General features: G+C 52.6%; 2 protein-coding genes across 2 annotated transcripts; both read right to left on the reverse strand.

The window, feature by feature from the left end:
* Nucleotides 1-901: 901 nt before the first annotated feature.
* PG997_008206 (uncharacterized protein) lies at nt 902-1,789 on the reverse strand (the record flags this gene model as incomplete). Its single annotated transcript, XM_066812521.1, has 1 exon — nt 902-1,789. One exon carries the CDS (start codon nt 1,787-1,789, stop codon nt 902-904), a length of 888 nt encoding a protein of 295 aa, XP_066667863.1.
* Nucleotides 1,790-5,473: 3,684 nt separating this feature from the next.
* On the reverse strand, nt 5,474-11,214 carry PG997_008207 (fatty acid synthase subunit alpha; the record flags this gene model as incomplete). Its single annotated transcript, XM_066812522.1, has 4 exons — nt 5,474-5,584; nt 5,644-10,233; nt 10,286-10,620; nt 10,686-11,214. The coding sequence occupies 4 exons, from the start codon at nt 11,212-11,214 to the stop codon at nt 5,474-5,476; spliced, it is 5,565 nt and encodes a 1,854-aa protein (XP_066667864.1).
* Between the last annotated feature and the right edge of the window lie 2,931 nt (nt 11,215-14,145).

A 14,145-nucleotide genomic window follows, 5' to 3' on the forward strand; every position in this document is an offset into this window, starting at 1 on the left:
GCGTGTCTCAAGAAGACGCGAAAGGGTCGAAAAATTGCAGCGCCGAAGACGGCCCTAGCGCTGTTTTGGGGCAGATCCCGTGATGGTGCCGATGATGGCGTTTGAACGACGCAGGGGCGGGCGATGATGCATCCGCGCTCAACGCCGGACGGCAGGTATCATAATCGCAACATTCAAATCGACGAAGCATCATGGCCATGAAAATTATGTCAAAGAGTGTTCTTCGAGGCCACACGCACATGTCTCGAATGGCTTTCCCCCCAGGTATAAAACCTCGCACCCTCCCCCTCCAGACAAATATTTTTTCCCTCCTTCTCATCACATTCTCACCTTCCTATCTCTTTGGAGGGGCGTACAACAGTCGGACGTCCACCTTGGAACCTTTATTTTCCTACGTTCACTTTCCTATGTTCACTTTCCTATGGTAAGTACAATCCCATTTGCTAGCCTCGGCGACGCTTTATTTCTTTTTTTATTTGCCCTCCGACACTTCGGCGTCCGACATACACTTCGGCGCCCGATACTTCGGCGACGTTCTGGGGTCAAAGGGACACGCACTCTTTACAACCAGAACAAGCCTGGTGTCCCAGACACGAGGGGAGATACACTTATCATGTTGGGTGTATTGACAATAAGAACTAAGTACAATTCGCAACTAACTCTGAGGCCTGATTATGTAGTCGTATTGGCAAATGACAACGCAGAACGATACGCTAGTTGACTAGCATTGCCTAAGAGGCAGCAGGACTTATTGCTCTGGAGGCTGGGAAGAGTCTCCAGACAACCACTCGGACACCGCTGGCCTGCAAAACACATGAACCTTCTTTTTCTTCTTTTTCTCTTCGTTATTTCCTGCTTCGTTTCCTTCTTACAGCGACTTGGAACAAACCCACCATCACGATCAGTCGGTCGAGAAGTCAAAGTTCGCCAAGGGATCATCCGACTGCTCGTTCCGCACATGTTCGTCGTACTCCGCAATCTGCAGGAAGAGCTCGTCGATATCCGATGCCGTGGTCGTACCGGCGGAACTCGCTGCCGTCTGGCGGGACGGGCCAGCGAAGCCGCTTCCGGCACGACCCGAAGCAGCCGAGGTGCGTGTCGTGGTACCAGCCCGAGCAGGGGCTGGGCCGCGTGCCTGAGCGGGGAACTGGCTCATCATCTGCGACTGGGCGGCGGGAACCCGGGACGTGTGCGCCTGCTGCCGAGGGGCTGGAGTCGCCGACAGCTGGAGGAGAGCAGCGGAGGCCATGGCGGTTTGAGGTGTCAGCGCGGCCGGGTACGCAAGGCCCTGCGATGGCGTCGAGTGCTGCTGGGGAACAGGCCGGTCGACCTGCTGGGTCTGCTGGGCATGACCGCCGCCGACCGTGAGGCCTTGCATGCGGTCGACAATACCCTTCCAGTAGTCACGCTCGCGGACCAGGGCGCCGTTCTCCTCCTTCAGGCGCTGGTTCTCCTCGGTCAGGGTATCGATGAGGTTGAGGCGGCGCAGACGGCTGCGTCTGGCAGCATCGTTGTTGCGTTGGCGCTTCAGCCGCTTGTTCTCCTCGGCCTGTGTGTTGTTGTGGATGCGGCGGCGCTCGTACTCCTGGACCGAGAGGCCGTCGTCCAGGGGAAGCAATCCGTGACCGAGGGTGGGGAGCTTGCGGCGGCTAGGGTTTGGTCGGTCTTGGGCATGTTGCTGCTGCTGACCCTGGGCTTGGTGAGGGGCTTGGGACTGGGCAGCGTATTGCTGCTGGGACGAGTTGTTCACGGACGTGAAGTTATTCTGGGCACCGTTGGAGGAAGACATCGTGCTGGCTGTTCGACGTATCAAAGCTTGTTGTTGACCTTGATCTAGATCCGCTCAGTCAGAACGTAATAAAACTTGGATTTCTTGGTATGCTGAGATCGACTTGTGCGAAGACAATGTGCATGTGTTGTAGTATTAAACATACGATTTTCAGAGTAGTTTACTGACATATAGTCTAGAAGGAAGCTCGTAATGGTTATTGATGGCGATATTTATACCTCTAGAAGACTTGATTGTAGGTTAGCACTGGATACCATGACTGTGTCGCAGGTATATGTCGATTCAGGGGTAATCGCTTACACTGGTTGCGCAGATGCGGTGCAGATGCAATAGTCGTGATGTCTATCTTTGCTTCGTAGGTTCTTGTGAGCAGATGTGTGTATTGATGGAGAGGATTCGTTCACAGATGCTGGTCGACGAGAATTTATATAGTGCAGGAATTGCAGCCAGGCTGCGGCAATATTCAATAGCCGTAGCAAGATCATTCGATCTTCCTCTTCGACTTGCAGCCATTGAATGTCACTTGGCCACTCTTTTTGGCCTTCAAATGACTCCCTAACGGTCCGCAAAGATGGGATGGCATCGATGAATACCTGAGAATCCCACCTAACGCGTCTCCCACGTGGACCGTCTGATATATAGCAGTGGACTCAGAGTCACCCTGGGCTGGGCGGTTATTTAATAGAACGTAGTACAGCTCACCATGATGCACACAGAGTACGCAAAAGGCCCTTTGTAAGTTCCATGAGCCGTATCGATATCCCATGACCGTCCAATACTATGACCATTCTGGCGTAAACATGACATCTGCATTCACGATATGAATAACGAGATTTTCTTCGAACAGCGGTTTCCATGTAGCGGTCGGTTGTAGTACAATTCCACACCGCGGAACACCTTGATCTCGTGTATTTGATTTTGTCTGCCGACACCGAGTACAATCCTTTGGCACGTAGCAGGCAGGGGCGCCTGAAGCTGTCGAGATTGCAAAAGTCCTATCACTGGTATGATTCTCGACCTTGGGTACGTACCGAGTAGCTGTGCCGTACTACCGATAAACAAGTTCGTAGCAAATTCGAGACGGTTGGGTTCACTAATCTTTTGAATGTCGAGGGTAGGGCTGAATAGGGGTAAAGCCCCTCCATGGGTCAGCAAGAACGAATTTGTGGTACCTTGACCAACCTTCAATCATTCGCCAATGTACTTCGAGTCTATTGGAAATATTCAAGCGTTTGCTACTTGGGTACCTAGGCTTCCGACCTGAAAGGTCTAGAAGGAATTGGGAATGCACGTGGCCAAGGAAAAGTCGGGCAAAGGCATCTCCCCGTCCTCAGCAAAGGGAGTCTTGGTGGTGGGTTGCCTTTAGAAAAGTGGTTGATTGTCCGAGTAGCGTTTTCCGGGGCTCAAGATACAGAAGCGTGTAAATTTATTTGTAATACCGACGAGAGGATGCAACCCGAATCGATGTGCACTTTTCGTGTCCGCAGTCTCGAAAATGTTGCAAAAGCTGGCTTCATACCTGCTTCTGACTTCCTTGCCAAGGCGACCTTCGGTGTGGCAAAGGTTTGCAAAAATTGCAGCAACTTGGTTTCTCATTATTTGAAAGTAACTAACCAAAGGAAATAGAGGATCGAATCTCGACTGCGAGAAACCTCCCCCCAACCAAATGCAAGACTTACGGCCGATATTTGCGAGCATCCTCTGATGCAAGAGACCCAGCTGTGCCGACGAAACGACTGCATTAAATTTCACACGAGCCCGGAACTAGGCATCCAGATACGCCTCACCGACGATACCATCCGTGGGCACTACATACTCGTTTCACTTGCCATTGTTCGGCGTATAGCAAAGGGCGGGCCAGGATACACCCAAGAATATCAAGAACCTGCAAACCCAATGTTCAAGATTACTTGGCCTATAGTTTTATATTGTCGATGTGGGACAAACGATCGGCTTGGCCAAGGGGCAGAGTTGGTTTGCAGCCCCTATTGCCCCTGGCCATTGTTGAGAGACAGTATCCAAGGAAACAAAGGGAGAAGGCTCATTACTGCGCTAGATTGGACTGAATCATAGCTTCGTTTTTTGTTTTTCTTTCGGGCACGACAATCTACCCAGAAGCATTTGTGAAATACAACCATTCCGTCCCGTCTGTAAAGGTTCCCTTTCGTCTCGTCTGTAAATATCGTTTTCCATCCCATTGGACTTGCGTACGCCCTCGTGAAGATACGCGACGAAAGGGACGACGCTAAATGTCTTCAATGAAGCAAGGAGATACCAAACACCACGGGACGAGAACTTGGATCACATTTGATGCTGGACCACATGGCGATGGGGCGTGACAGTCCATCCAGGACATTCAAAGCAGAGAACGCTTGACATATTTACTGTTTGAACCACTCAGGAAAATGGTCTACCCATCAATCTCGGCATACGAGTTTTGTCATACAGAATGGAGTTGGCGTCACAAGGTCTGTGGTTCCATGTTCTGGGTAGAGTAGACTGATTGGGCCAACGCGACATTCTGACAGCCTTCGAGTCATCATCGTATCTTGGCTGAGGATGACAGCCGGAGGGGGAACAGGTGACAGGGTCCCGAAGGCAACGCGTCGGTGAAAAGCAGACACTCACAGTTACGACTGTTGACTGAAAGTGGAAGAAAATGACAGAAACGTCCGAGCATAAAGGAAACCGCACCCTCAATATCTGATTGATCGTGGTTTTGACGGTAGTGCGTACAGGGGATGCTGAGCCCTGATCGCCATTGTGCTCGAAAAATGTTCATCGTAGCAGGGGGTATCTTGACTTTCAGCAAGCGACAACATGTACGTTTACCACAATACGAAGACCCAGAGACCGATTGGCAATGAGCAACTTGTACAGTAGCCAATATCACCAGCCAATACCTGTGCTAAGCATCAACATTCGGTGTTTGACAGCCAGAAACCTCCCAGACAAGGAAGAGGACAATGTGCTTAAGGGTGCTTTGACGCACCGCGACCAAACCAGGGGGCGCATCGACCCATGATCACATGCTCATAGTGCAACATCCACAGATCCATGCTCGCCCTCTCCCCACGCAGGATCCACGGATCTGGATTAGCACATGGGGCACCCCGACATTAGCATCAGGGGCACACAGGTACCAATACAACTGAGCAAGGGCTCGGTGGCATCGGGATGAGCCGTGGATCAAGCTTTTCATCGTGCATTCATTAGCGTTGTCTCTCTGTCAGATCGGACATGGAACCTTCGCCGGATCAGATACAGAACGGGCCGCCATCACTGACCAGCAAGTGGATGAAAGCGGACCTATGCCTGTACGAGGTTGCCGAGCCGTGGTGGAGATGGCATCGCCTTTTAGCCCATTACGCACGAAGCCGAGGCACAAGGCGAATAAGCGTCGGTGCAGGTCAAAATCTTCTATAACTGCTCTTGGCGTGTGCCATTGGACTGCACAACAGTCGCGTTAAAGACATGCTGAAGCGCAGACGCCTCCAGCAAACTTCTAATAACATCCTCTACCCCTGATCTGTCCCTCCCCACTTCCTATCATTGCTCGTCTATCGTCGGTAATGGATGTAATTACACATGAGACTGTGAAATAAAAATCATGTCCACAATCAACAAACACCCGCGCCGTCAAGCCTAATATATACATTCACATGAAGCGTTACACCATGATGCTTAGAAAGAAGCTACCGACACAGCAATTGCTTGCAGGTCTGTGTGGGAAATGGAAACAACCACCTCCTTGACACCGGCCTTCTCGGCGGCAGATTTGGCATCCCCGTGCAGCTGTGAACAACTGGTTAGCATGATTGATCAGAAAATGGGACAGCAAAGGCTCAACTTACAGTGACGGTCGGAACACCGTTCTCATTGGGAAGCACCTCGATATCCTTCAGGGCTGCACCTCCACCCTGGCTGCGAACACCCAGACTCTTGAACACAGCCTCCTTTGCACTCCAGCGACCGGCAAAGGAGCTTTGCGGGCTGGGTGATTTGCGGCAGTATGCAATTTCCTGCTCGGTGAAGTTGCGCTCGACAAAGGTCTCGTTGTCAATGTTGATGGCTGAAATATCCTCAACATCAACACCGTGTTTCTGACCCTTGTTCATCGGGAGAGTACGGGCCATGGTCTCTGTAAGTGCCTGCGTTGTGCTCTTCGACACCGAGGTCTGGGCAGCAACTGCCGCCTTCTTGGCAAAGTCTGCCGCAAACACTAGTCCCGCAGACTTCTTGTCCTCGGAAACGCGAGCTTCGGGGTTGAGAAGCACGGAGCTGAGCTGGTCTTCGGTGTAAGGAGCGTGGGCCTTGGCCTGGAACAGCGAGTTGTTGATCATGCCGTTGTGGAAGTGGCGGTAGGTCTTCTTCTGGCGCGCGGCAAGCTTCTTGCAGTAGGCATCATACGTTGCTTCGTCCAGGGTGGCGTACAGGTATCGGGGGTGGATACCAATGGCTTGGGCGCCCTTCTGTCCGAAACCGAACGAAGTAACGGAGAAAGCCTTGACGCCGTCTGTCTGAATGCTGCGGCTTGGGTAAACAATCAGATCAAATTGCTCCATGATTGGGTCAACGTTATCGGCATTTCGGTTGCCAGGAACCAATCCAGTGTTGAGAACTTGCAAACATCCGTTCATCATCCAAGCACCAGCGGCACCCTTGGGATGACCCGTGAGGTACTTCTGGAAGATACCAAGAACGGCGTTGCCCTTCTTGCGGCCAAGATGGCGAAGTTGCTGGCAAATGACGGAAGACTCGTTCTTGTCGTTGGCCTTGGTGGAAGTGCCATGGAACGAGGCAACATCCAGGTCATCAATGGTAAGACCCCAGGTAGCCAAGGCTCCACGAAGAGGAGCGATGCTGGTGTCTTGTTTCCAGAAGTTGTTGCCGAAGCTTCGGAGTGCCTCCTTCTCTTCACGGATGGCTTCCTTCTCGATGTGCTGGACTCGACTTTCCAGGTACTCCTTCTCATCGAATGGCTCGCCTGCAGACTTCATGGCCTCAACCTCCTGCTGAATGTACTGCATCTCCCACTCCTTTCTGTCTTGGATCTGGTTCTTGCGCTGCTGAATCTGTCTACGGCGGTATTCGATATCAAGCAGGGGCGAAGGGAATTTGCGAGCGGTCTCGCGGGCAGTAGTGAGGACACCTTGGCCAGGAGCGGGAACGGAACGTCCAATCTTGTCGCTGGCAGTGGTCGTGAGAGCCAGGATACCATAGATGGGCACACCCATGTCAAGGGCGAGCTGGGCAGTCATGATGATCTGGACACCAGAACCTTGAGACTCCATGAATCCGTTACGGGTAGTGGTGGTAGGACGCGACATCTCTTGGGGTGTACGGCCGTGGGCAAACTCATCGACAGCATTGCTGGTTGCCTTCATGTTGGCGAATTCGTAGGATCCCTCCTCGCCGAAATCATCGAAGCCACCAACAAGGCACACACGTGCCTTGCCTTCCATGATTGTCTCGTAACCAATGTCAACCGACTCTACCGCAGTAGCGCAAGCACCGACGGGAGTCTTGATGGGACCGGAGGACGACAGAAGCAACATGTTGACCCACGCAGACATGGTGTTGATGAAGGACTCCTGGAGAATATCATTCTGAACGGGCTTGTCCAGGAAGCGGTCACGGTGCATGCCACGCAGAGCACCCGCACCACCCATACCCGAACCAATGCAGTTACCCACTTCAGAAGTGTGGACATACTTGTAGAATTCGTAGGGGTCGGTGATACCGGATGAGAGAAGAGCCTCAGCGACTGAGACAAGGACGAAGAGGGTGACGGGATCGACCTGAGAGATAATGTCCTCGGGGACACCATACTTCTTGGCATCCCAGCCGGTGGGGATTTGACCAGCGACGAGACGATCGAAGCGAAGAGCCTTGGGGATCCAGAGTGTGGCACCCTTTCGCATGCGAACAATGTACTCACCACTGTCCGGAATCTCGAAGATTTCAGCCTTGTCACCATGCTGGCGCTTGAACTCCTCAGCGGTCTCCTTCGAAGACTCGAATGGCTCAAGGTCCTCCTCAATGACGACCTCATGGAGGAGTTCCTTGTTGTTGGGGTCATATCCATCGAAGAGTTCAGGCTCAATGAGACGAATACCAGAGTGCTCCAGAATGTGCTTCTCGTACTTCTGCTTGATGTCCTTGTCATCGACAGGCTCACCGGACTTGGCATCAACCCAGCCTGAGTATTGCTTGCCCTTAACGGGACCATTGTGGTTCTTGATGAGACCCATAATCCAAGCCATCTCAACACAGCCCTCGAGGGAGAACTCTCCGTAAGCCTCCATCTCCCATCTGGTTCGCGAGTTACCCCATGGGCCAACCTCAGCGAAACCGGTAACGACAACGACCTTGTCAAGATCGACCATCCCCTTCAGCTTATCATGGAGGGGAGCCACATCTTGCTTCCAGTCTGGCAGGTTCGGGAAGTCAAACTTCAGGTTGGCGCGTGGCTCGATGACCTTCTTCTTGTAGAGGGCTTCGCTCTCATCACCATTGACAATCTTGTTCTCGATGGCCGTCTCCTTTGTCACGGCGCGTCGTACTTCACTAGTACTGGTGATGCTGGCGCGCTCCCGGCCCATCAGCTTGTTGAGCTTCTTCAGGAATTGAAGGCCGCCGTTGAGGTCAGCAAAGACAGGCTGGTGCTGGCAGAGATCGACAATCTGGGGGGACATGAGGCCAAGCAGGTTGAAAGCCATTTCCTGCTGGGAGAAAGTGCGCGCCCCTTCCAGCTCGACGCTCTCAGCAACAACGTTGTTGCCAGACATAAGACCCGTACCGCGAGTCCAGCCGATGACAGCACCGCAAATGGTGAGGTAGCTGGCCCAATCCTCGGATCGCCATCGGTTGAACAGGGTCTCAAGACCAAGCTTGGACTCGGAGTATAGACCATCGCTTCCAAACGTGCCATGGTTTGGCGACAAGGGCAGGACAACCTGAGCAGGTCGAGTTTCGAAGCCCCTCTCGATCTTCTGGGCCTTCACACAGCCAAGCAAGCGCAAGAGGTTGGTCAACATGATACGATGTGCGAGTTCCGATTTGGAGTCAATGTTGTCAATCTGGCGGCCCTGCTCAGAAATGGCGGCGAAGGGGACAATGTAGTCGAGATCCCAGCCAAGACCCTTCTTGGTGTCATAGATGTAGTCGACGAGAGCTTCCACATCCTGCTTGCTACCTTGGTTGAAAGGCACAACGACCAACTGAGAACCTCGAGCACCGAACTTTGCATACATGGCCTGGTAATACTCCGTAACTTCACGAGAGAAGCGACTGGTGGTAACGATAACCTTGGCGCCACCGCTGATGAGGCCTTGCAAGACTTCGGCACCGATCGAACCGGCACCGGCACCAGTCATGAGTACGTATTTGCCCTCATAACTGACACCGTCCTTGGCGGCAACTTCCAAGCAGTCCAGGAAAACCTTGGTGAGTTTTCTGTCATATTCCCAGCCAGTGAGCTCATCAAAGCTCTTGAGGTGCAGGAAAGGAATGGTCTCGGTTTTGCCCTTGTTGGTGGAAGCCGCGGTGGTTGCCTTCATACCGCTCCTCTTGGCAAGGCCAGCAGACTTGCCATTCTCTCTAGGCAGGATCTGACTCTCATTCATTGCTAAGGACTGGCGGAGGTTGTTGGTCAGTGATTTGATCTCAGTCTGAGCTGTCTTGGCCATGGTCTGCTGGGCCTTAATCAGTTTGACGAGACGGGTGAAGTCATGTTGCACCCGTGAGCGGTTGCCATATTCTGTAAGCTTTCCGCCATCGGCCATTTGCTTGACATAGTGTTCAAGCTTGCGGCAACTAGGTCGGGGAACTTCCTCGTACTTGATGTTGCCGTGGTTGTCAACGGTGGTGCGCGGGCCAGTGGGGACAGCAACATCTTTATAAACAGGAGAGACATTCAAGACGTCTCTGCAGTTCTCAATGAGCTGTTGGCCGAGCTCCTTGGCAAGCTTGTAGGTCTCGCCACGCTCAGTGGGGCAGTTGTCAATGTGATACTGCATGAACTCAAGCAGCAGGGGATTCGACTTGCTCATGATGCGGATGCATTGACTGACGATCTCGCGGTCGACAACCTGAAGTCTTCCGAAGATAATGTCATAGAACATGTGAAGAGCATCTTGGCGTGCCCAGTTCCAGGCAGAGTCGTATGTGCGAGCCTTCAGAGGGCTGAAGACAGGCTCGATACCAGCGGCGTAGAAGTCACCGTGCTCGGCCGACCAGAGATCGAGCTGGGCTTGCAAAACCTTCGAAGACTCTTGTGATACCTGTGCGGCCTTTTCGCCGGCGCGGAGATCCATTTTCAGGTATCTCGCCAGGAGCTCAAGCTGTTGCTTGAACAGCGCACGCTGGTCCTTGGTAAGAGCGTCGATGGCTGCGAGGTCCATCATCATGCCACCACCGCCTCCGGCAGCAGGGGCCGGCCGCTGCGGCAGTGGACAGGCTGATGCCAGCATTGGTAGCATACTTTTGCGCGACATCATCAAGGAATGCCTTGGCGTCGTTCTCAGCGCCCAGACGTGCTGAAGGCTCCATGGTAATGGCCAGCAGTAGAGCACCATCCTGTCGTCCAGGGCCAAGACCCCATCGTGTCTCGAGATACTTGCGAGCAGATGTGATGTTGAAACCTCCTGGCATCTTGGAAGAAACGAGTCGGGCAATTAAGGCTAATGATTGTTTACCAAGCTGGCCATTAAACGTCGCCTGCATAACAGCACCGAGTTCGTCAAGTGGTGTATCCTCGGGTTTCTCAGGTGTTGAGCCAAACTCCTTGCCCAGATCACCGAGGATTTCGTTCTGTAGAGTAGACTTGCCTGTTTGAGAAAGTCAGCAACGTGTAGGTAAGACTTTGGGAGGGTGTACCGCAGAGATCACTTACCACTAACAAGGTCCTTGATTGCTTTGCTCAAGGGGATCTCAAGGAACGGCTTCTTGAGCTTCTGCGCTATTAAGGCTCTGACGATATCAAGAGCTTGGACGGGAGCATCTGGAACAGACGCAGCTGGGCCGGCGCTCGCCGGAGCTGGGGCAGCCGCTGCGGGTGCGGCAGATGAAGAGGCGGCAGCGGGAGCAGCTCCGCCGCTGGAGCTGGAGCTTTCAGCTGCAGGCTCCGGCTCTTCCTCAATCGGGTCTACGTCGTAGTAGATCTCTTTTGCGTCCTTGTTGTAGCACAGGATTTGTCTTTGAACCGACTTTGCGGCGTCAAACGCCTCGTACTTGGATGCAAGGGTTCGCTTGGCCATCACTCCAAGGGTATCTGCGGGGCCGACCTCGACGATCCGCTCGGCCGTCTTCTCAGCCAGGAAGACATCTTGTGTTTCGATCCATCTCACTGGCGAGGCGAACTGGTAGGCGAGAAGCTCGACTAGGAGGGTGTGAGCAAGCTCTTGCTCGACTTCGGGACGCATCTTGGGCGGCGTGGCTGGGTTCGGTGGGAGAGAGGGTGAAAACCTCTATAGAAGGGTCTCTGTAGCTTGAGAGACGAGTGCTCTCTTATTTCGAGACGCCACGGGTATCTCGTCTATTGGTATAGTGTCTCGTGGCAAGTGTCGTGCAGGCGTGAGGATGTAGAAGTGGTTGAGAGTAGGTCGGGAGGTTGACAGTTTTTGGCTGTCCCTGTGGCTAACCTCGACTTGAAACTATTACAATTGAATTAACAAAGAGTCAAGATGGGAAAGCACCGCTGAGCTTGTATGGCAGGCAAGCAATAGAGGGTAATTGGGGAGAATGAGATTGGGAGGACTCCAGGGCGAGCTGCTGCGGAGGGAAGGGAAGGTGGGTGAATATGAGCAAGGCTTGGGTTTTGCGTACAGTCTGTATCGTGCAATAGAGAGGCGGTTCCAACGCCCCTGCCAGATCAATAATGCCACTCGAATTGACAAACCCACTCAAGAATTGCGGTCTCAAAAAAAAGTCACGGCGAAGGAGCGCACCTCTACGTACCGCACTCCATGGTTTTCTACGACAGGCCGTCCAAGACAAAGTGGGATGGATACATGTAGACAGGGACTGGGGATATGCCGGGATGGGCACCGTCTAGAGGGGTGTAGCTTGAAGTTCCGCGTGTTTTCCCAAATGTTGAACACGCAAAAATTGGCTGGTGTGGCCGCTAGTTTTGGGTACCTGTCCTGCCGCCAGGGCGCTGCCGGAGTGCAAGTACCTCGCAGATCTGAGCAGCCAATGCGACCTACCAATTGATGTGTAGAATATGCAGGCCTTCTTGCTACATGCATGGCGACCCCTACAATGCAGTTTCTCGCTTTCTCACCGTTACCAGATTATCCCGAGGCTATCTCCCTATCTTTATTTTCTGCTCTGGATCGTATGTTTTGTTGCTTCCCATGTCGCGGCCTCTCAGACTTCCAAATTGCTCACAGGCAAGCATGCATGCAGCAGACGCACTTGTAAAGATTCCCACCACCCGCGACTAAGCCAGCACCAAGAACATCTAACCCTCTGTTTCTAGATTGACTCTCCACTTGTGTGACACCACTTTCCTCTCAACCAACTTGATGCGTCTAAACCACAGTAGGGATAGCGGCTTCCAAGAAGTCCCCTTCCTCCCCCACAGAGTCTCATCCCATCTATTTTCAATGGTCTTGGCTTCTGCCCTTGCTGGCCTTGCTGAAAGCTGAGGACCCCTTCTGCCCAGAGAGTTTCGGCCGAAGTCTTGACAGTCCGAAAAACACAAGTCTCAGCAGCGTGCCTGGCAGAGGGAAGGAGTCCTTGAAGTCGCAACAAATTGCTCTGCATGCTCTGAGTCGCGTCTTGCTATGCAGTCACCCCTGTCAGGCTCGAGCATCGTGGCCAGAATGGAGCGGCGTTCCTGACAACTCATCGAGAAGCAAACGAAGCCGTCACCGTCTCTCTCCGAGTCCGACCCCTATCATCGGGCCCACCTTCAGACTCAAATTCCTCGACTTAATGCGGGTCCCATCCGTTCTCCCGGTGGATGCAACTGCCAATGGCTTCGTACCAGCTACTTTGGAATTGCCCTCGCGATCATTGGTTCCTGAATCAGCCCGAGAGATCACGCAGCAATTGGTTGAACTATTCGAGAGCTATTGAGCATGGTCGAGTTATACTATAAACATAGTATAGAGTCTATGTGAAGTGAATATACTAAATCACCCGCAACGAGTGTTGATCTTGGCATAAGAGCTTAGCCTCGCGTTTCTATCAGGACGCAGACATTGCGAAAAAAAGAGCCACACACATATTGATTCATGCAACTGTCTGCCTGTTCGATACAGCGTCGGATGTTGAAGTCTTTGCCGCTGTTTTGTTGGCATATACAACATGGATATGTTTCCGAGAACGACCACCTGACGCGGGCTTCGACATCATTGAGCATTATCATGCGGGGGATTCTCTATAATAAGTAATCCAATCGACAGGATACCCCTCCAACGGCCCCCATCCGTGCCTCCTGCATGACCAGCTTGGCTCGCGCTCAAGGTAGGTGCACACACCCGAGATCGTTCAATGTTTGTATTACAGCTATGTCAATCACAACACTCGAGCCGCAAGGGGATCTTTAAATATCTAGAACAATATAACAATTCGAACGTAAGTACATTTCCTGTCATGTATTTTATGACTGACGATACCACTGTTCTCTAGTCTAGAGTAAAATCTAATAGAATAAGCACATGACATCAATATATCTGGATCTCTTCCGTTGTACTGCATCCAACATCGGGTTCGTGAGCTCCTCGTAGAATGTGGTTTAATTAACCTTACTTCCGAGCCGCCGTCTGATCCGAAGATGGTGGCTAAGATTTACGCACTGTTTTATCTGGATCAAGGTCATTTGGAGAGTGGTCTGACGCCATGGAAGTTCGCCTTTCAGGATTGTCGCCAACAGACAGTTGTATGTAGGTACTGTAGACATGGGCGGGTCTATTTTCGCTACCTATGTTTCGAGTGTGACATATGGCTGTATACGGCGATGTATTATAGGCAGGCTGGGATATCCACTCACATCGTTGAAACCCCCAAACATGGAAGAATGATGAGAGTTGGGATTGATGATGTGCAACATGTTCGCATGGTGCCCCAACGTTGAACGAACAGGTGCCATGGGTGCAATGCACCGACAGCCCCCCTGCGGCGTACCTAGCAGACGACGTACATGGCTGCTTTGCAAGAGCTCGAGGCAGAATGACATGCGTCTGATGGGATATGCCACGCGTTGAGGCCGGCCAGCCAGGTACGTGCATTGCCAATTCAAGGCCCAATGAATGCCCCATTGACGCCCCCCAAGGTAGGATGTTGTCGGCGGACGGGCGACGGGCGGGCGCAATACTCGCCGAAACGCTCGGGTGGCTTCTGTAGAA

Source organism: Apiospora hydei (genome assembly GCF_038363865.1).
Source record: "Apiospora hydei strain CBS 114990 chromosome Unknown utg000006l_segment0_segment0, whole genome shotgun sequence".
In the NCBI taxonomy this organism is placed as follows: domain Eukaryota; kingdom Fungi; phylum Ascomycota; class Sordariomycetes; order Amphisphaeriales; family Apiosporaceae; genus Apiospora; species Apiospora hydei.